At 35.6% G+C, this 21,081-nt stretch overlaps 2 protein-coding genes across 6 annotated transcripts; one reads left to right on the top strand and one right to left on the bottom strand.

Moving 5' to 3' along the window:
- Positions 1-2,530: 2,530 nt before the first annotated feature.
- Positions 2,531-11,130, top strand: LOC128675686 (uncharacterized). 4 transcript variants are annotated; one of them, XM_053755252.1, is made up of 5 exons: positions 2,531-2,665; positions 5,316-5,497; positions 6,112-6,644; positions 8,124-8,257; positions 8,450-11,130. In XM_053755252.1, the coding sequence occupies exons 2-5, from the start codon at positions 5,316-5,318 to the stop codon at positions 8,462-8,464; spliced, it is 864 nt and encodes a 287-aa protein (XP_053611227.1). In that variant the 5' UTR covers positions 2,531-2,665; the 3' UTR covers positions 8,465-11,130. The 4 variants fall into 4 exon arrangements, with proteins under 4 accessions (XP_053611227.1, XP_053611228.1, XP_064292492.1 ...); XM_053755253.1 differs by lacking the exon at positions 2,531-2,665 and adding an exon at positions 4,164-4,244; XM_053755254.1 differs by lacking the exon at positions 2,531-2,665 and adding an exon at positions 4,926-4,944.
- On the bottom strand, positions 8,743-21,047 carry nmd (no mitochondrial derivative). 2 transcript variants are annotated; one of them, XM_053755250.1, is made up of 8 exons: positions 20,707-21,047; positions 19,384-19,492; positions 18,289-18,433; positions 17,315-17,482; positions 16,879-17,007; positions 15,728-15,867; positions 14,635-14,757; positions 8,743-14,132 (listed from the first exon to the last, which is right to left on the bottom strand). In XM_053755250.1, exons 1-8 carry the CDS (start codon positions 20,877-20,879, stop codon positions 13,968-13,970), a joined length of 1,152 nt encoding a protein of 383 aa, XP_053611225.1. In that variant the 5' UTR covers positions 20,880-21,047; the 3' UTR covers positions 8,743-13,967. The 2 variants fall into 2 exon arrangements, with proteins under 2 accessions (XP_053611225.1, XP_053611226.1); XM_053755251.1 differs by having other exon boundaries at positions 19,384-19,480.
- Positions 21,048-21,081: the final 34 nt, after the last annotated feature.

Below are 21,081 nucleotides of genomic sequence, written 5' to 3'. Positions count from 1 at the left end.
TTATGGTGACTCACTAATTGCTTTTGGTATTTTGTTATAAACTTTTACTGACATAACATAACAATTGTTGCCAAAAAGAGACAATCTACATCTTGGTAGTACAAGTACATGCTTACAGCAAGAAAAGCATGTTTACCATACAAATGTGAAAGTAGCTAACAGGAATTTTAGCACAGATTTGTCTATAGTGAGACGTTTAGCGCACACTACAAACTTGACCTCTAAAGAGAGTTCATAGGCCTCGAGTCTCGAGTTTAACTACTTACTTTTTATGATTGGTTGGCCGCGTCTCACTGCTAGAGGGATTCGTCTATTAGCAGTAGTTCGGTTGTTAGTCCGGTTGACCGGACTTTTTTTTTTGTTTACCCAGGGGAATGCTTGTTACGCACTGAGTGTGGGACTCCTGGGCCGCTAGTCGGCCCAGCATACCCACTAAACCCGTGGGGCGTTTCCACGCTGTCGTTATGGGGGACGTCACGGGGTCGCTAGGCATTTCACCGCGACGCCCCCCCGGCCGGCCTTTCGGCCCCGACCTGCCGGTTGACCGGACTAGGGTAACTTTTGTGTGGCAGTAATAAATGAATTGTAAAACTCACACTGCCTTAGTGTGTATCATAAATGTTGGTGTATACTGAATGTACCACACTAATTACATTGCCTATTAGAAACTTGACAACTTCAAGGAGTCTGCAAGAGACTGAATAAGTTTTTTTTTTATTTATAAAAATGCCATATTTGCCACAAGCTTTTATTCTCGTCAGAGAGATCTTGTGGCATTAACGCCTGATAAAACCACATGTCCGTGCTGTAAACCGTTGAGTTCCCTCGATGGGAGCCGATCCTGGGTACACCATCAGGTCATGCTTATCATAATAAAACATTATCATAGAAACTGAAGCGACGTGAGAAATTTCAACTCTGTAGCACAACTGGAAGTGATAGAAATCTAACTCGCAAGGTTGGATTACAGACAGACAAGACAACATCGGGACAGGTGAAACTAAATAAAATCTTGTAAAATGGAATTCAAGAAGTATTCATTTATGCCATATTTACCAACACAATAATAGAATAGAAATTGTTAAACTAGAAATGCTTGTATGTGGTCACACACAATTACTCACTCAAATACTAAACAATTAGAAAGTATTTATGAATTCCTTCTGAGCGAATCCTCTGCGGAGAGATGGCTCTTTAAATTGTAGGCTAGAAATAAATAGATACGCAAACATCTGTATAGTACCGTACAAAATGTATGCCTATGCAAATGAGACATTTTAGGCACACACATAAATTATTATGGTTTAATATATTGGCATTTTTTCTCATTTTTCCGAGCAAAGCCGGGACGGGCCGCTAGTATTTTGAAGGCAAAGATGATAGATATACTGTACTTATCACATGTCTATAAGAACATAACATTATTAAATCTGTGTCCTACGTCCTTTTCTAAAATAATCAAAAAAACATCAAATTTTACGTAATGTAGGTAAATCGAGTTTCATTGAATAGGAAACGTAAAATACGACGAATTTATTAAAATAGTTCAAATTCATGAAAGCGTAACATAAACATAAAATTTAGTTGTTAATTAATTATTAATTTCAATCATTTATGATTATAGACAGAATATATTTATACATTAATTGAATTTATTAAGACAAGTCTTGTATGTTGCCCGGAAGACTACCTATTAGACTAGACTATTTTTTCAGTTAGTTATATTTAAAAATTATTTATCAACACAATTATGATCTTTTTGCGTAGCCGTTTTGCCCAAACAGCTAGAAAAAAATAATGATAATATGTATTGATTTTACTATTTTTATTGTTAATATCTCACGGGGTAGATTGAACCTTGTTTCGATGTAATAATAACATTTAAAACACATTAGTTTGTTGACAATGGTCGCCTGTTATCTTGTTAGCTATCAGTTAGTAGAAAATAAGAGGACTATATGAGCTCTCTTGTGGAGAGAGAGCTCTATCTCTCTTATGTATTCCTCATGGCAAGGGTCGTGATGGAATGAAACAACGACTTTCTTAATAACATTCATGGAGTGGTTTATTGATTTCACACACATCATTGATAACATGCAGTATTTCGCTTCACTTGAACAAAAATTTAAACTATGTAAACTACAATACACCTTCTGTAGGCCTACCATCAACTTTTACAGAACGATTCCAATGCAGCTCAGTTCAATTTAGGAATCTAAAATGAATCGAATTCATACTAAAAACTAAGTCGATGGTACGAATTTGCGATGCAGTTCAGTTTAGGTCGTAAAGTTTAGGATTCGAACCGATTTCACAGGTCGTATTAACCACTAAACCGCTGCTTCGTACAAAAATCTAAATCAATCTTGATCAATTGAGGCATGACTAATATCAATAACACCGTTGGTCACAGCTTCAGACGTTTCCTTAGAAAGTAAAGTCAAAGTGGAAAAATATCTTCAGTGCGCGAATAATGGGCGCCGCGCGCGTGTTGTCGCGTTTGAAACTAACATTAACTTCGTAATCGATGGATTATAATAACGATTATAATATATATATAAATAATAACTTTATAAAATGTGATTAATTAATGTTAATTGAACGTGAAAGATTGTGTGAAATGTAAATAAACTGATAACATACATAATTAAGGACATAATATAGGGTAAGTGTTCGTTTCAAAAATATAATCATTAGAGTATATTTTGTATAGGTATATATACACTAGAGTATACAATGTGTATTTTAGTTCAGGCCGGTAGTTATTAGGCCGGGGGCAAAAAGATAGATTTCACTATAAATATATTATTTATTTATTTAATATAAGGAACGTTTACAGTGTTTCAATATATATATGTTACTAGAACATGAATAAATAGATGTAAGTAGAGTACGAAATACGAATTACATTTGTAGATTAATTACTTTTATCTAATGAAATTATGTAAGTAAAATATATAAGTAATTCAAATAAATATTTGATATATATTTGAACGCAATAAAAATAATTCCATAACACCCACTTATCTGTCAGATATTCAGGTTTCCGGTAACTAATGAATATATATAACAATCAGATAAAGAATCGTGTCAACCGATCAGATACAGATAAAAAAATAATCATTTCAAATAAGTATGTTTAATTGTTTACAAATAATGTTTATGGCGGAATTAAGTTGTAAAACGGTATTAATTTCTAGGTTAGTATTTCTTTATTTTTTTAGGTCAGATTGTACTAGACGAAGCTGCACCTTCGTCGCGTAAGAATTAATTACTCTATGGATTTCCGCCATTATTCTAGATTTTGTTAAAGTAATAAAAACGAGAAATATATGAGACTGAGATAAAAGTATCCTATGAAACATACCTTATCAAGACAAGTGATGTTATTTACTTCATTATTTCTTTGAAAATTTCACACAAACAATTTCCTCATGTAATGAATGAATTAATAGGCTATAGACTTAAAGATATTGAGACATAGGTAATTGTTTTGATTTATTATGGATTTAGTTCTAATTATAAAGGTTGGACCACACTAGCACATGTAAGTAAGTCGATATCTTTCTCAACCAAGTCAAATATCACAAATAGGTAGGACCTTATAAACATATCTTATAGCTATGGAAAATTTGGACGCTCGATTGTATCAACAAATAGTATCGTGTATTCTTCTTATAGTAGTACTAGCGGGCCGTCCCGGCTTCGCTCGTGTAGGACCATTATAAATTATACGCTCAAACCTTCCTCAGGAATCAAATTATTTTAAAAGTCCGCATCAAAATCCGTAAAACAGCGAAAAAATCCATGCGTAAAAAGTTTGTTGTCATTATGTGGAATGAAATGAAACACACCACGAATTTCTTGGCAATATTAATGTAGTGGTTTGCCATAGAACTAGCTGATTTAAATCATCAAGATTAGAATGTAGCTTTATTGTTACATGAGTCAAATTGGTATACAAAACTCACGTGAAAATTGTAGTCATCGAACCTGGGACCAGTCGGTCGTATTAATTAACAACTGGACCACCACTGTTTCACCCCTTAATGGGTTACTTAATACATGTGTTCTTGAAAACGCGGCTTTGTTTTGTCTGAAACCGATTAGTGTACCACTTGTGTTATCAGATGGCCATCCAGATAAGTTCGCTGTGACGAAGCGTTGAGTTTAAAAAGGAAAGCGTGACGGATTGTGGATAGTTCTCAGAGAGAATTTAACACAATTATACAGTGAATTAAATAGTAAGTCCTATTATTAAATTTTGCAATTTTTTGAAAAATTACCATTAACCATAGTAATAAAGTTTATTCATATCAAGTGGTATAATTTAATACAGATTTGTGAGAAACGTTTCGTTCGCGATTCAGTCATAGTAGAAGCCTCTTCATATTCGTCCTCTCCTTCCACTATTACTCCATAAAGTTCAATCATAGAGGTCGACATAGATGACCAAATTGACCTTAATTTTAGGATAAATAATTATATTAAAGTCCAGGCCGAATAACTGAAAATTTAAAAATACTTAGTTGGTACTTAAATTAATATGAATATGAATTTGTGAGCATCCATCGAGGCGTAAATTTGAAACGAACATATCCATAAATCGCGAAACTGGCGAAGGACCAATTTTAAGTGCTTGACTAATACAAAAGGACAATGTAACAAAGAAATAGCTTAATCGAAAATTCGAAAAACCCCATGTTTGAAGAATGATAAATTCTGACAGTTGAGTAAACATATTGTTAAGCCACACGGGTCGCTAACACTGTTGTAGGACAATTCATTAGTCACATAGCCCTTTGTCAACCAGTTGGCCCTATAAAACTTTAAGTAGGAAGGGTTTTTATGGCCCATTCTTACGATCAGTATTAAGTTATTTGAATCGGGACCGCGGTACCATTCATTTTCGGTAGTATTTAGAACTTCGACGAAGTAAATAAAGTAAGTTGTGTTTTAATTGTCATTGTTTATATCTCAAATGAAAAAATAAATACAGTTTAACCTTTTGGCTGAAAGTTACAGAATTACAGATTCCGTATAAATAAAAATAGTAATAAAATGTTCAACACACGAAATATTTAAGTACTTAATAAGTACGTGCTCCGTGGTATTTATTTATGGAAAAACTATTTTTTTTACCACGATAATAAATACCAATTTCGTACTGCTGTTCGAAATGACACACACACACAGAAACTTATAACTCCAGGTCCTGTAGTCGGGGGTTAAAAATTGAACCTATGAAGGTCTAGTTCCTAAATAAATGCTGTCAAAGAGCTAGTTATTGTTTATCATCGAACATTTCTTCCCAGATGTGCCAAGTACTGTTGGTGTTGTCTTGCGTGGTGGCCTGTGTCCTGGGTCACGGCAGGGTGCTGCAGCCGCCGTCTAGGGCTTCAGCATGGAGGTTCGGCTTCCCCACCGCCCCCAATTATGATGATGATGGGTTAAATTGTGGCGGCTTCTCGCATCAGTGGGGCGTCAATCAGGGCAGGTCAGTGTCGTATTGACGATGTACTTATCGGGTCTGAACATGTATTTATTATCTACTTATGATTTTTGCTAGGTCATGTTAGGGTGCTCCTCGACGGCTTCAGCACCAACCATGATGACAGTGGGTGGAATTGTGGGTGTTTCTCGACTCAGTGCTCTGTCAATCAAAGGACAGACTTCTTATGATCTTTATTTATCAACACTATGGAGTTCGAAATACGTATAATTAAAGAGATAAGCGTCTCTTTAATTATTCAGCTATTTCATTCCTGTACTATTTTGGGAGTTTAAAATAGAGTATCGATATTGCGCGAATATTTCACCAATATTATTAGAGTGACTTGACATATTTCTTCTTCTTCAGCTTCCTTCTTCATTTACTCTAGCTAGCTGATAATGGCGCAGTAGAATCGTTACAGAGAGTTTCCTCTCAGTATAGTTTCAGACTTTAATACACCTATACAAAGCTTTCTGTTTCCAACAGCAACTGAATAATTTTATCAGTTGAACTATTAGAAACTGTCTTCAATCTCATATTACCGTGTTCTCAACACTTTAGTGTAACCCGTACAACTAAATTAAAAATTATAATTTCATATTAATATCTCTTTTCAGATGCGGGATTTGTGGCGACCCATACGACGCGCCGATTCCTCGCCCCCACGAACTAGGGGGGAAATATGGTGACGGTGTGATCGTGGCAAGCTACCTCCCCGGATCCCTCATCACCACCACAGTAGACATCACGGCCTCCCACAGAGGCTTCTGGGAGTTCAAACTATGTCCAGACCCTGGTATAGACGACCAAGAATGTTTTGACAGCTTCCTTTTGGAACTCGAAGAAGGGGGGACTAAATATTATCCAACTAGAGGCAATTCGAAATATAGCGTGAACTATAGACTTCCTCCAGGCTTGGTATGCGATCATTGCGTGCTGCAATGGAGGTATACAGCTGGGAATAATTGGGGAACTTGCGCGAACGGAACCCAGGGCTTGGGTTGTGGAAACCAGGAGCAATTTGGCGCATGTTCCGATATTTCTATAGGAAACTCTAGAAGTTATGAAGACAATGTGTTAAGGGAACAGTACCAATTACCGTATCCGTTGGTGAACTTGTTGAAGAATGGATACTTTGACGCCCAGCAAGGTGAGGAAGTCGGTGAAGAGACAGAAAGTGACTGAGCTGTAATTTATTGCTTTAGTTTAAAGTTACTTGTATATAACGTAGTTTAACGTAATTATGTTAATAGTCATACATTTTAAGGACCTGCACATCTTTCATAATTAAGATGGTGAAGTATGGCCATATTCAATTGTTACGCTTATCCTAAAAATAAGAATATAATTAGCTACTACTTATATTAACCGTAAGCAAATGCGTGATTAATATTTTTGTATGTTTGACGTTAAAAAGATATAATTTAATTAAAGCACTCTATTCTCAATGTACTTTTTGTTCCTTATTCAAGTTCAGTCTACAACTAGCGGCCCGGCCTCGCTCGGGTAAAACCATAATAAATTATACACCTAAACCTTCCATAGGAATCACATTATCTATTGGTAAGAATCGCACAAAAATACGTCTGGTATTTTTTAAGTTTATCGTGTTCATATAGACAGACATACAGACGGAACAGGGGACTTATTTTTCTTATTTTTATATATAAGAATCCTTATTCTAAAAATATAAATGACGTCATAATTGTCGTCAACAATACGTTTTTATGTTGCATAAAAGTTCTTTGACATTGTATGCAGATCTGTTTACGACCGACTGTGGCTCACCGCATAATAAATAGGAAATACAAATAATTTCACTTTGTTTCACGATAAAATATTCATTTTGGAACCTCGCCAACAACTTCTAGGGATCTTCGATGGATTGAATGAATCATTTGACGTGCTTTAATGATGAGTATTATAGTCACACATAAAGTACCCAGATCGCGACCAGAGTCGGTTTAACACAATTTCCGCCGTAGGCAATTCAAATTTAGCCGCCCGCTTCTATATACTATATTCTATACCCCTATCTGACACTTTGGCCTGGCATTCATTAACGAAAGGTCATGTCATACCCGCACCGCAATCTAAATATAATTTCGCAAATACATAGTATAAAAAAGGGGCTCATTAACTGTATCTATTTCTAATTTCATCAAAATCTCCTCACCGATATAGCCAAGAGAAGACAGACAGATATCCCTTCATGGAATTAGTTCGCCGTTAATTTTCCTTTATACTTGATTCCTGTACTTTTTTGGAAGTAATATAAATATGAACCTGAAACACGTAATATTTACATTATATAATGACTTAAAAATGTAATTTGTTGGTGACCAACCATAGGATTTTTTCAGCAGATGCCTCATAAATAGATTAAAAATAGAAATAAAATATTGTGCCTGGTGTTGTTTCTGCCCTTTGTTCTCAATCTTGCTATTATCTTTATCCTAACTAATATTATAAATACGCCCTCCTTACTACTCCAGTATTAAGCTGTTAGAAGGATGAGCCAATCTAGACCCTCTCCTAGTCCTGTCCTGACAAAATTTCGAGCAAATCAATAAATTCGATACTATATCGTCAATGTTTTCACTTTTCAATTGACCCACTCTGTGTACAGGTGTGCTGCAGCTTCTCCGTGGTATGTATGAGTACCCGGGGCAGACGACGTCCGAGGCGAAAGCTAGGCGCGACAAGGACAAACGGAGAAAAAAGAAAAACAGAAAGAAACCCAGTCCGCATAAATGGAAAAAGGTTATAACTAAAAAAATATATTCACTTAACGATATTTTTTTACTTTACATAAGTATTTAGCTATAAACAAAGACAGACCAAAGACACCGATAAAATGGACGTGGTCACGTGGCGCAGTCAAACTTTAGCCCTCCCCACCCCCTGTATACGCTCTAGATACGCCAAATTTACTATATCTTTTTTGTTTTACAGATGATGTGGTACTGACTGGACCTGGACCAAGCCCAAATAGGAGTTTAAATAAATCAACAGAATGGATTGTTAATTCTTCGATACTGTCGTCTTTCGATATTATTGTGATGTTGCACTATCGATAGACCTTTTACATACTACATCAAGACCATAATTTTCAATTGCAAAATTACTTACAATTTGTTGATTGCAATTTTAAAAAGTGCAATCAACGAATTGAAAATTACAATCGCAAATTTCTATTACTGTTAGAAGGCGTCAGACATCCGCAGTCTAATAAAACAATTTTAATATATAATTCACTGTTTTTATTTACACAATAAATATAACGTCTGGTTGAACAACGGCTCTATACAATGTAAGCTCAGGGCATATATTGTAGCTAACTTGTACATTACTAACTTAAAATATACCCTCAAATATGGCCTTAAACTTGTAAAATGACAATTGATGTGATTAAATAAACATTAGAACAAATCACACAGATTCAGCTAGCTCCAAAATAGGTTCTAGTCTTGTGTTATGGGATACTAACTCAATGATACTATATTTTATAACATATACATATATAGATAAACATCCAAGACCCGGGCCAATCAGAAAAAGATAATTTTCCATGATGACACGACCGCGGATCGAACCCGGAACCTCTCGGTTCAGAAGCAAGAACTTTACCACTGCGCCACCGAGGTCAGAGATCAGCAAATTGTTAAAATCTCTCTTTCATCTTCGCGTATTTCGGTTGCTTTATTCAGAGATGTGACGCCGCCAAGCGGCCTCTCGGCCGCTTTTCTAACGTCAACCCTACTAGAGAAGTATATTGTTCCCTATCAGCTGCCAAGACTGTTGTCTCTATGAAGTAATGGAAGTGTGGAAATCATAACCTAATAATATAATTTAAATGTTGGCAAAAATAAAGTGTTTCTTTGTTTAATTTTTCTGTCGCGGGTTCACTGAAAGAAATTTCTATAGAAATAAGTTGTATGTACTTAGTTTCCTATTTGTAAGTTTTATATTTTCACTGTTATCTTGTGTACATAAATAAATAAAAATACCAACATAGTAAATTAAATGAAACATTTAAATGCATCTATACTACTTTTCCAATTGTGAATTTTAGTTCAATTAACACAAAGTGTAAATAAACAAACTATTTGCTGTAAAAGTTACTAGTAGTTTATATTACTCAGTATTAAAACCCATATTTGATTGTATATGCGCGTGAGCATAAGTCAGCTACAACGGCAAAACCTTTGGTTTTATTCCCTTCAGTTGACAAAAATCTAGATTCTAACAAGCAGTCAAACCGCGTAACAAAAACAAACCACTCAACCAATATAATCAAAGTATAAATTGCAACGTGTGAAGGAGAAAAACAAATTTTGTATAACACTAGCAAGAGACAAAATATATGATACACATCCTAATATATTATGTAACACGTTTTCCGTACTTACATTAGGATGGAGAATGTGAAGATACATGTGTATCTAACAAGCAATAGTACTCGTATGTACGAGTGAAACGGATAGCTGGAGTCTGAAACAGTTTTCCGACAATTGCTTCGTCTACGAACGATTCGCCGGCAGAATAGAGGAGACATTCTGTCGGCGAATCGTTCGTACATGAAGTGTTCTGGCGTTCAAACGCCCGATGTCGAAGCATTCTGTCGACGAAACGTTCATAGACGAAGGAATTGTCGGAGAACCATTTTAGACTCGGATAGCTGACATGCGCAAGTGTTCTGACTTTGACATTGAAATGCCAGCTACTTGCATATGTAAACTGTGAAACGTGCCGGTAGCTGAAATACAAGTGTACAGGCCATAGGTATGGATATTTTCACCATTATATGCATATAAATATGTCGATTGATTGAAGTATATGTATGTAGACATTATTTCTAAAAAAGATTGTGGCGACATCTACCGCGCAACTTATGAACAACGCCAACTAAAAGCAAAGACAATACAAGCTGCATAAATGGGTCGCAACACTACGGACAGCTGGCCCTATGGACGACTCACTTCAGAAACGACATGTCTAAAACGCGCAGTTGAAGTGTTTAAGATTGGAATGATAAAATACAACATGATAACGTCGAAGCCACGCAATTCCACAGAGTACACACATAGGCTGACAGGAATATCTTTCCTTTGTGGCGGTCGAACATAATGCTGACGATATAGGCAAACATTTGCACGAACTTTGGCGGCTTTTGCCATTGCTGGTATTTTTCTTACGATTAATAAAGCTCGCATACAAATTGCGCAATGTACGTTCATTCACGTCGGCATCTGAGTTCGGCGATAGTGTATGTCAGTAAAACAACTAACTCTCGCTACAAATTTGCAATTACCATTTTCTTTCTTGTTCAGAGTGTCGATCCTGCTAGCATTATACGTATGTAATAATAACTATTGAGACAAGACGATAAAACTTTACATTTTCCAATTTTGACACCCAATCGTTCCAAACTATCGGCAAACAGATCGCTAAACTTGACGATTTCGTCATCCATTACAGGTTTTTACCTGCAGTAATTTATTACATACATCTTTTTGTTTGTATGTGAGCTTTTAAGCTCAAATACAAACTAAACAATACACGTTAATTCGCGATCTGACTTCACCGTTAATGTGAAGCTAGCACAAGAGACAATTTAATTTTAATGAGGACCATTAAAATGGTATACAGTATTTTAAAAGAATTTAAAATACGGCTCATTTCTCTTTGTACTTTCAAAAAGAAATAATAATTATAAAGAGAATTTAGTAATGACATTTGTTTGTATAACACATGTCCGAATACACGTTGCAAAAAATAGTCAAAAATCTACCTCCATCTCAGTTCGAATGTTATCTCGTAGAGAGAGACGGGACACCACATCTATATCTAACAACTATATACAAAACAGTTACAAAATTATAGTAAAAAAAAGCAGGAAACAGCTTTTACAAAATACTTAAATTATTCACACCCATGTTTCTCGCGTTGAACACTAAATATTGCGTATAATTATCACCACAGCGTAAATAAAGCGATAAAGCTACAAATCCTCTATAATTTTGATGAGATATTGTTAAAATCCAAATATATTTTATTAAAATCGGAAAACTTATACGTAATTTTAAAATGTATATGCCACGAAATCTGGAATACATATATACTTGTCTATATTATATAAAAAAAAAATATGGCAAATTTTAATTCAATTGTTTTCATACATATATATTGCGTTTTATTAAAAATATATAGTTATCGAATTTTGTATAATATATATATATAAGGAAATTCTACCTCTTACTTTTTTAAAGGGTGAAAACAATGAACGCGGGCGAAACCGCGGGCAAAAGATAACGTACGATATTATGGTTGTCATAACAAATATTTGTGCAGTAATGTTGCTCATAGTAATAATTACTATTAACTACACAGAAAACCAAATAGGAATTTATCAAGACAAAAAAAGTAATAAAATTTGAATTTCATTAAATCCCAAAGTAATAATATAAAAATTACATATACAAAAGATAAATATATAAGTTATATAAATATAATAAATACATACATACGTTGCTTCCACGCATAAATAACAAAATGATATATCTTTGCTGTATTTTCTAAAGAAAAATACATACCGAATGTTTATACAACATTTTGCAACATCTACGAAAAATATTCAATTAATATTGCAATTGGCCGTCCATTCTGGCGGCTGGCACTTAGGTCTTTATTGCCGTTGTTCGAATGCAAAACAACGGCGATAATGGCGTAAGTGAAGGGCGCCATAAGGTCCCTTTTGTATTTTAACGGCCATATATGACTATAAATCTACGTAGACAAACACATTTTAGTGCACAATAGTATTATTTGATACGTAACTTATCAATTTAGCCACAGCCCCAATCTAACCCTCTAATCTGCTAACTAAAGTATTAAAAAAAAAACTCGTGGAATTTGTGGCAATTCAATAATATTATCCACGAAAACTACATACATGTATGGTTTTAAAGTCAGTAAAAATGTTTGAGATGTAAAATAAATTCGCTAAACTACTTTCTCAACATCCCACAAATGCCTTGCAAAATGCACACAATTATTTCTACTTTAATATAGTTTTTATTTATAACATACAAACATGCGATCCTTTCACTGGACAACTAATTTCTATTTCCGTCACTCAAAGTATTATATTATTAGATAATTTAGTCACCAGTTTTTAACAAAAAGCATTAGACGTTAATAATTCTATATTTATTTTGTATGGATTCTATCATTATATGTGAAAACTTTGCTTGCGCGATTTAATCTTAGTCAACGCCATCTATCGACCACATGGCGAACTCTTTATTTCAAATCGAGATTTCATAAAGTCATCGAAGTGGTTTCAACAATATATTCCGGAAAAAGAAGCCTATCTATGATATAATCTACTTAACGCTATCTCGCTCTTCTTTGGGTGAGAACGAGACAGGATATAAGGTTCAACTATACGCTATTCCACATGTTTCAAAAATTGCATCAATTTATCTACCTACTACGATAAGTATATTGAATTTTGTTTAATCATATTTAAAATTTGACTCTGTAATCTCTCAATATTTAACTGATCAATAGTGCACATCAAAAATATACAAACTTTTTGAAAGTCATTTTACATAAACTCATATATAAATAAATTAAAATAATATTGAGCCGAATCACGAGAATATTTTAATATATCATGTAGAACAGCACATCAAGTTGCCCTTCATGAATCTCTACGGCACGGTGATAGCGGCGAGTTTGCAATGAATTTGGGTAGGTTAATGTGCTGTTGACTGTATCTATTTGTTAATTTAGTAAAGTGATATAATGTGATATTAATTATTTAATTAATATTAAAAGTTTCATAATGTTGAGTGGGACATTTGTCCCACTTTTGGGGCAACACTTTGTAATCCAGACTAGTCGAGTATTATGGCCATGATATTTAGGTAAATTGGAATTGGGCTGGGCACCTGGCTAGAAGGAATGATGGAAGGTGGAGTAAAGCGGTAACTGAGTGGTACCCCAGAACTGGGAAAACGGAGCGTAGGTCATTTAGTGAGCATGTGCCCTTAATAGCAAGTGAAAATAAATAAAAATAAGTCGTATGTAAAAATTTTCACCAACATCATAATGATCTAGATACATAAACTGTTTCGAGGTCGAATGTGTATTCGTGTTATTTCTACAACAAAAACGGGAAAAATATATTTCTTCTGCGAATAAAAAAAAAATCGCTGACAATATGGACTTCGAAAATTGCGTTTCTTTTAGTCATAGCCTTTACAGAAAAAAATAATAATGAAATAATAAACATAAAATTTTTCTGCACATAACCTGTTAAAACTAGTAACAATTCGGTTATAACCGCTTATTTGCTCTTAAGTGAGTTTATCGAAATTTCATTTCAAAATAAGAACAACTTCAAAAAATAATTAGAAAAAAAAGAGACTTGCATCTTTATCGTAGTTTCCGCTTTAATCCGGTTCTAGTCCAGTTCTATCCGCATGTTTGGCGCGAGGGTTCCGCACTGTATTTTGGACTCCTTGAGTTTGCTGAGCGACAGGCGGAGGTCGTCCATCGTGATCGGGCGGACGGCGTCCACGAATTCGTCTTCTGACTCTGAGCCGTTAGACTTTGTCGAGTTTTTCGCCTGGAAATTATTTGATAAGATTAAAAAAAAAAATCAAAAATTTTACACAAATGTTACGTCAATAAAATTCATTATTCATAGAAAACTAGAGGCTTCTCGGCTTCGCTCGGGTAAAACTATAATAAATGTTACTCCTGACTGTTTCGTCTGTATGTAAGTGAAATTTAACTTGCAAATTTGATTACAGACAAACATCGGGACAAGGGATACTAAATAAAAGCTAATAAAATTTTAGTCAAATATTCTCATCTTCACGTGTTCCCAGGTGCATTCACAGCTGTGGCGCCCGAAGCCCAGGGGCCCCGTAAACAAACTTTCAAATTTTAAAGACTTGGCTCTGATTTTATGACCAGCCGCCCGCTTGACGTGGACCCCTTGGGAATGCAATTGTCGCCTATCAGCTGCTACGGCTATTGGTCGCCTCGTACGACATGCATTGAAGTATATTATAATGTATTGGCCCATATCACATGAGCACTACAGAAATTGAAGTATAATTTACGTGGTGGTCAATCTCGTCGCGGGCGAGGTCGCGGACACGGTAGACGGCGGCCTGCCGACACAGCTCGTGCAGGTCGGAGCCCGAGAATCCCTCGGTCGACGCCGCCAGGCGCTTCAGGTCGATCTGACAACAAATGTAGGCTCAAATTGAGCTTTTAAACAAATTTACCAGGTGACATTTTATACATTGGCATAATTTTGTCTTCACGCTCATTCCATGATACTGAACAACTTTTTGTATGTGACCAACCCCCTAAATCGCGTAGAAAATATCAGCTGTTCCATACAAAATCAAATAGGTAACCTAACTCGAGGAAAATTTATGGATCTATGGCCGAAGTGGGGGTTAGCATTTCACTTCTCACCATCGAATCAATTCGATGTGATCAATCACATGGCGCCATTGTGACGCAACGACAACCACACCGCAATGTCGATGGCGAGAAGTGAAATGCTAACTCGCACTAAGCCCTCAGTAGATTTTTTTTTCGCGATTTCGGGTTTACTGCTTTGGGGACGTGGTTCTATAGCGAAATAAACACTCGATCAGAAGGTAGGAATCGAATAAATATAGTGCTTGTGCTTGTGTGTGCTTTTTCTTGGTAAATCCTTGGTTTTGGTTATATGGTGAAGGTAACGGTTCGGTATGGTAATGGTGGTGGTAATGTTGTGGTAGCCACACTGCCATACGAATAGTTGTTTCAGTATCATGGACTGAGCATGTAGATAAAATAATGCCATGTATAAAAAGTCACTATGTATATTAATAAAAACAGTATGTAAGATCAATATCGGACTGATTTTTATCATGTAATGTAGAAGTTTCGTGTGTACATAAATAGATAAAGAAGAGAATTAGATAAATATATATGGACAAATGACATAGACTAAGCTAGCCCCGAAGTAAGTTCGAGACTTGTGTTATGGGATACTAACACAACGATACTCTAAAATAAAAATGTCAACTTGACTTTCTCTTCAGTCTACGCTACGGATACCTTACGTTTTCGCTCTCAATGAAAACATAATAATCTTGTGCAATCTCGGCCGATGTTTCATTTCACCAATAACTAAATTTTCTAAAATAATCTTACATCGGGCGCGACGGGCTCGGAGTTGAGTATGAGATGCAGGATGCGCTCGCGCTGGCTCTCGTTGGGCATCGGCACGTGGAACGTGGCCGGCATGCGGCGCTGGATAGCCTTGTCCAGGTCCTGCGGCCGGTTGGTGGCCCCTGCACGGATCATCGGGTACTTCATGTCAGACAATTGTAATATACGTGTATAATCTAGGTAATAACGGCTTCTTAATAAAAATGATCAAATTAGTTTTTAAGATTTCATACTTTTTTGAAAATGGAACCAGCTGCATTGTTACAGTCTATGAATTATCATGAATATTTAGGATCGTTATGATATATCACTGATGATATCGCAGACTGTAACAATGCAATGTCAATTTTCAAAAAGTATGAAACCATGAAAACAAGTTTAACCATTTTTATTAAGAAGCCATCACCACAATATTTAATGTAGCTGTCGAACAAACATATCTTTCTTCGCGAACATTTTAGCACGTTGTGACGTCACTAGTTCGTGTCATTTAGCATGGACCGTTTGGACGAGTCAAAAAATGTGTGATTTTATAGTGGTCATATCTTCGAAAGTATTGTCATTGTCACAGTATTTTTTTCATTGGTGTGTTCGAATAGTCATCAAAACAAAAATATGTCAACTGTGATTCAATACAATTTCATCTCTCTCCTTTTTCTTGTCTATGTTACTTCCGGGTTTGTGAAGCCGCGAAGCGTCAACGTAAAAAAACGCTTAAAACTTTGATTCGACTGCGATTTTACAACCGGCTGCCTCTCTGATTTTAACCCTCCTTGGGAATGTTATTATTGTCTGTCAGCTGGCTAGGCTTGTGTGCCCCTTAGTCTTAAGACTTCCACAGGAGAATATGGAGTGGTCCTATTCTAGGGCGGAACCACACACCACATTAAATTAAATCCATGTTCTTACTATGCATGTCTACTTTATACTCGAGATAGTCGAGAAGAAATTGCACTGGCAATAAGGCATATTATTATACAAGCCTTATAAAATGATAGCCAATTAAAAAAGAATCATAATTTAAAAAAAAGGAACGTGTGGAGATTAATGTTGGGAGATAAAATTATGTATAAAAACCATTTACAAATTATGTAGTATAATTTATATCATCACGAACAATATTAAAGACTCACCCATGATAATGACGGTGCAGTCAGAGTCTGTTATGAGCCCGTCCCAGAGCGACATGAACTGCGTCTTCATCATGGCGGTCGCTTCGTGGTCGTGTTGCGTGCGCGTGCGCAGGAACGACTCGATTTCGTCTGTGACGTAACGAAATGTTTGTTTGAAAAAACTTTATCCATACTAATATTATAAAGAGAAAATATTTGTATGTATTTTTGTTTGTAATGAATAAATTAAATAGTACTGGACCAATTTTGATTAAATTAAGCTAGGATGAGCCTCTAGTGTATTTATGTTAGTTATTCCTTTATATCTGTATTACCCAATTGTTGATTGTTAGATAATAGATAGGTTTTAACATTATGCTATATGAGCTTGACAGCGGCCGCCAGCTTCTGCGTCTCACCGTACCACTTGTCAGTGTGTTTGTGTGGTCCACTGTACCTATGAACACGATGCAGGGCTGCAGCTTGACCGCGAGGCTGAACACGGCGGCCGCCAGTTTCTGCGTCTCACCGTACCACTTGTCTGTCAGCAGCGACACGTCCAGATTGATGAAGCTCATGTTCGCCTCTTTGGCGGTCGCTTTGGCTATCAGGGTCTTGCCGCAACCTGTAAATAAGTAAAAAAAATAATACATTTTATAGCTGAGATAAGTTCGCGTAAGTTCCTCTACAATTCTGTACTTCGCCTAAGTTCCTCTACAAGGGTTCCACCTTATAAACTCATCATGTCCGTATGTCACAATCATTTTATTTTTTATATATATATTTTTTATTTTTATATTAGGACAAATCACACAGATTGAGCTAGCCCCAAAGTAAGTGCAATAAATAATAATAATAATTTTATTATGTGCAATAAAGATTTCGAACAAACTAAATACTGTAAAGAAAAGTAAAATAAAAGTTTTCGCTTCAAAAATATTCAAGTATCAAAAAAGACAGTTTGTAAATGCTTATGTCATCAACATAACAATTATATTTTCATCTTTGTGAGATCTCTGGGAACAACTGAAATTTCCCACGGACGTCAGCTCATAAGAGTATGTAAAATTTAAGCATTTCATACAATAATTTGATATATAAATAAGAGACTAAAAAAAACAACCTTAAAAACTAGTTCGCGGCAACGAAATAGTCCCGCAGATACGGCGCTACAGTCGCTGATAACAAAAACGTGGCCAATCTTTGATAGCTCAACACTCCACACAGATATTATGGGTACACATAATTATGATTTTACTGCAGAGTTTCTTTCATGGCACTCCATTTTTTTTTCAACGGAACCAGTTTAATATGCAATCTAAGGTACAGGTAGCATTTGAACCTAGGACTTTCTAATCACAGGCAGAACTATAACAGCTCCACCACCACTGTAATAAGTATATTTTATTATTTTTAAATTATATTATGTACCTGGTGGTCCGTGCAGCAGGACTCCTTTGGGCGGCTGCGTCAGTCGGCTGTCAGCAAACAGCTCCCGTTTCTGTATGGGCAGAATCACTGTCTCCCGCAGCTCCTGGATCAGGTGGTCCAGGCCTGCTATGTCTTTCCAGTTGACCTAAAAATAATTACTTAATAAGGAATATATCTATTACTAGATGTTGCCTGGGGCTTCGCCCCAGTGGGAATTTTGAGATAAAATATAGCCTATAGCAATCTTAAATACCTTTGTACTTTACCAATGGTGAAAGAATTTTTGAAATCAGTTCGGTACTTTTGGAGATTACCCTCAAACATACAAACTCTCAAACGCTTATCTCTTCATAATAATATAATAGTATGGATTATTGTAGTTTTTGTTAAAGTGCCTGTGAATGTCTAATCCTTAAAATAAATCCTAATATTATAAAAGCGAAAGTTTGTGAGGATGTATGTGTGTATGTTTGTAACTCTTTCACGCAACTCTGCTGGACCGATTGTTATGAAGTTATGTACATGGGCAGAATATAACCTGAAATAACACATAGGGTACACATTTTATCACGGAATTCTCACGTGAGCGAAGCCCCGAGGCGCAGCTAGTTTTTTATTAGAGGCTTTGACTTGACGCCTTTGCAAACGAGATGTATAATATTTAGGTTGTACGCTTTTGTAATAACATCTCCTAAGATGATAATACCAGTCACAATCACAGCTATTGTTATGTCTCATGATGAATGCCATTCATTTAAAGACTATTATCACAGCAATTTGATAATCAACCTGAATATGTGTCATATTGATATAAACATGTTACACAATGAGCAACTTTAATGGACCTTAGGCTACACGCTTTATGGTTGATGAGGAAACCTTTATTGTCTCAGAAAGACACGACATGTGTTCAGGGTGATTCAAATGTTACTTCTGTCAAAAACAATAAAAAAAAATGTATCGGATCTTTTATACGCCGATGATTTACAGCACTGACAAGATTGATGAAATTTAGTACATGGGTAGAATATAAAGTGGGGTACTTTTTATTACGAAATTCCCACGGGAGCAAATCTCATCAATAAATAGACTCACATTGATCTCATCAGGGACGACGAGTTGCGACGCGATAATCATCTCGTGGCCTGTCAGCTTATCAAACTCCACCGTGTGCTTTGAGCCGAGGCCCGCTCTGCAAGACAACCTTAACACATGCAAATCTATGTAGTGGCTGTTATATTAAATTTAAATGTAGTCAAAAATAATCAGTGCTAATTAATTTTGTAGTACTTTTTTGATGTTAAGAAACTATCAGTTAAACTATTTGTTAAATTGTTTTAATTAAGATTGAATAAAGCAAAAGTTTTACCTATCACACATCCCAAGCTCTAATGCAGGCACAAAGACAGAGTGTTAATTCTACTAAGTCATTATCATGTCTCAATCAGGGTTGCTAAACTTAATATCTGGACAGACCAACGCCGGTCTGGCTAAGCAAGCACTTTTGTATTAAAAAACCAAGCTTTTTGATTATTTACCATAAGTTCTAATGATTTCATTAGACTTGACTAATTTGGCATTAGGTTTATAAATATAAACTTCAATATTTTACTTTTTATTAATATCAGTCAAATTAAATTCTAGCTTGTGTGTAGTGGCACTAACTTGTTCGAGATTGCAAGACTCGACTTGTGAAGTGACTATGATTCCAATTAAAAAAGCTTAAGAAAAACCAGACTAGTCGGACACCATTTTTTTGGCCGGCAATTCAAGCCCATATCTAGATTTGGATGCCTGACAACCCTAGTCTTGATAGTTTTTATTAGATTGGTGAACTATTGAATAGGTGTTTTGGCCTATCGTTAGCAGAATAGACGCCCAGTACTATGCACAGATTTGGGATATGTCATGGTCTTTAAAGAAATATGTATATGTTAGAATGAAGAAGCCACAATCATGCATATTACTAAAACAGAACAGCCACACAAAGATTAAAATATAGGTGTTATTTAAATATTATTATTAAATATCAAGCAGTAAGAAACATAATGCATATTTCAGGACTTGGTATTTCAATCGATAAACTGAACCTATATCACCGTCAGGGTAATGTAACAAATCTAATGATAATCCACATTATTTTCTTACAAGGCATTGAAAAATGATTGTGAATGAAGACATAACACTTACTTTGAGGTACCTACAATGTGGAAAAACCTATAAAATGAATCATTTTTTTATGTTAGAAATTTATAACAGATTTCACACATAATGATGCAACTTCGAGGTAATACGGCAGTATGACAGAAATCTTGCAATTAATTAAACTATGACAAGCCACACAAGAATAGCATAAACTTAATGGTTTAATCATCAGATAAGAATATTGAATAGCAAGAAGCATGGATCGATACTCACTTGCGTAACTGCTCGCGCGCTCTTTCCTCCGCTTTCTTCCTGCTTTTAGAAGTTGGATCTATCTGGTTCACAAGCCATTTTATTGAGAAATATGTAACGGCAGACACAAATGCAACACGTATTGCCATTTGGAACACATCGTTCCGCGTAAAAGCCGAGCCCTCTATCACCATGACGTATAATGAGAAATTTAATTATCACAATAGAATTGCGGTGCTCCTGTTTATGCACCTATACTATTCGATTTTAGCCACTTTTCAATCACTTCATAAAACTACAGAATATTCTTCATCACGCTTTTGTGAATTTTGTGTCATTCATTTAATTCATAGACAAAAGAGCACAATGTAATTGTCAAATTTTGACATTTGACAT

Source organism: Plodia interpunctella, chromosome 14 (genome assembly GCF_027563975.2).
Source record: "Plodia interpunctella isolate USDA-ARS_2022_Savannah chromosome 14, ilPloInte3.2, whole genome shotgun sequence".
In the NCBI taxonomy this organism is placed as follows: domain Eukaryota; kingdom Metazoa; phylum Arthropoda; class Insecta; order Lepidoptera; family Pyralidae; genus Plodia; species Plodia interpunctella.
The sequence above is the reverse complement of the archived record's forward strand: the minus strand, read 5'-3'. Positions and strand labels throughout refer to the sequence as shown.

What these genes read in the sequence shown, in the direction of transcription:
- LOC128675686 (XM_053755252.1), top strand. Translation starts at nt 5,316, where the DNA reads ATGTGCCAAGTACTGTTGGTGTTGTCTTGCGTGGTGGCCTGTGTCCTG. An exon ending in TGGGGCGTCAATCAGGGCAG is followed by an intron (nt 5,498 to 6,111) that starts GTCAGTGTCGTA and finishes ATCTCTTTTCAG; the next exon opens with ATGCGGGATTTGTGGCGACC. An exon ending in ATACTTTGACGCCCAGCAAG is followed by an intron (nt 6,645 to 8,123) that starts GTGAGGAAGTCG and finishes CTCTGTGTACAG; the next exon opens with GTGTGCTGCAGCTTCTCCGT.
- nmd (XM_053755250.1), bottom strand. Translation starts at nt 20,879, where the DNA reads ATGGTGATAGAGGGCTCGGCTTTTACGCGGAACGATGTGTTCCAAATG. An exon ending in CTGCACCGTCATTATCATGG is followed by an intron (nt 15,868 to 16,878) that starts GTGAGTCTTTAA and finishes TGATCCGTGCAG; the next exon opens with GGGCCACCAACCGGCCGCAG. An exon ending in CCGAGCCCGTCGCGCCCGAT is followed by an intron (nt 14,758 to 15,727) that starts GTAAGATTATTT and finishes ATTTGTTGTCAG; the next exon opens with ATCGACCTGAAGCGCCTGGC.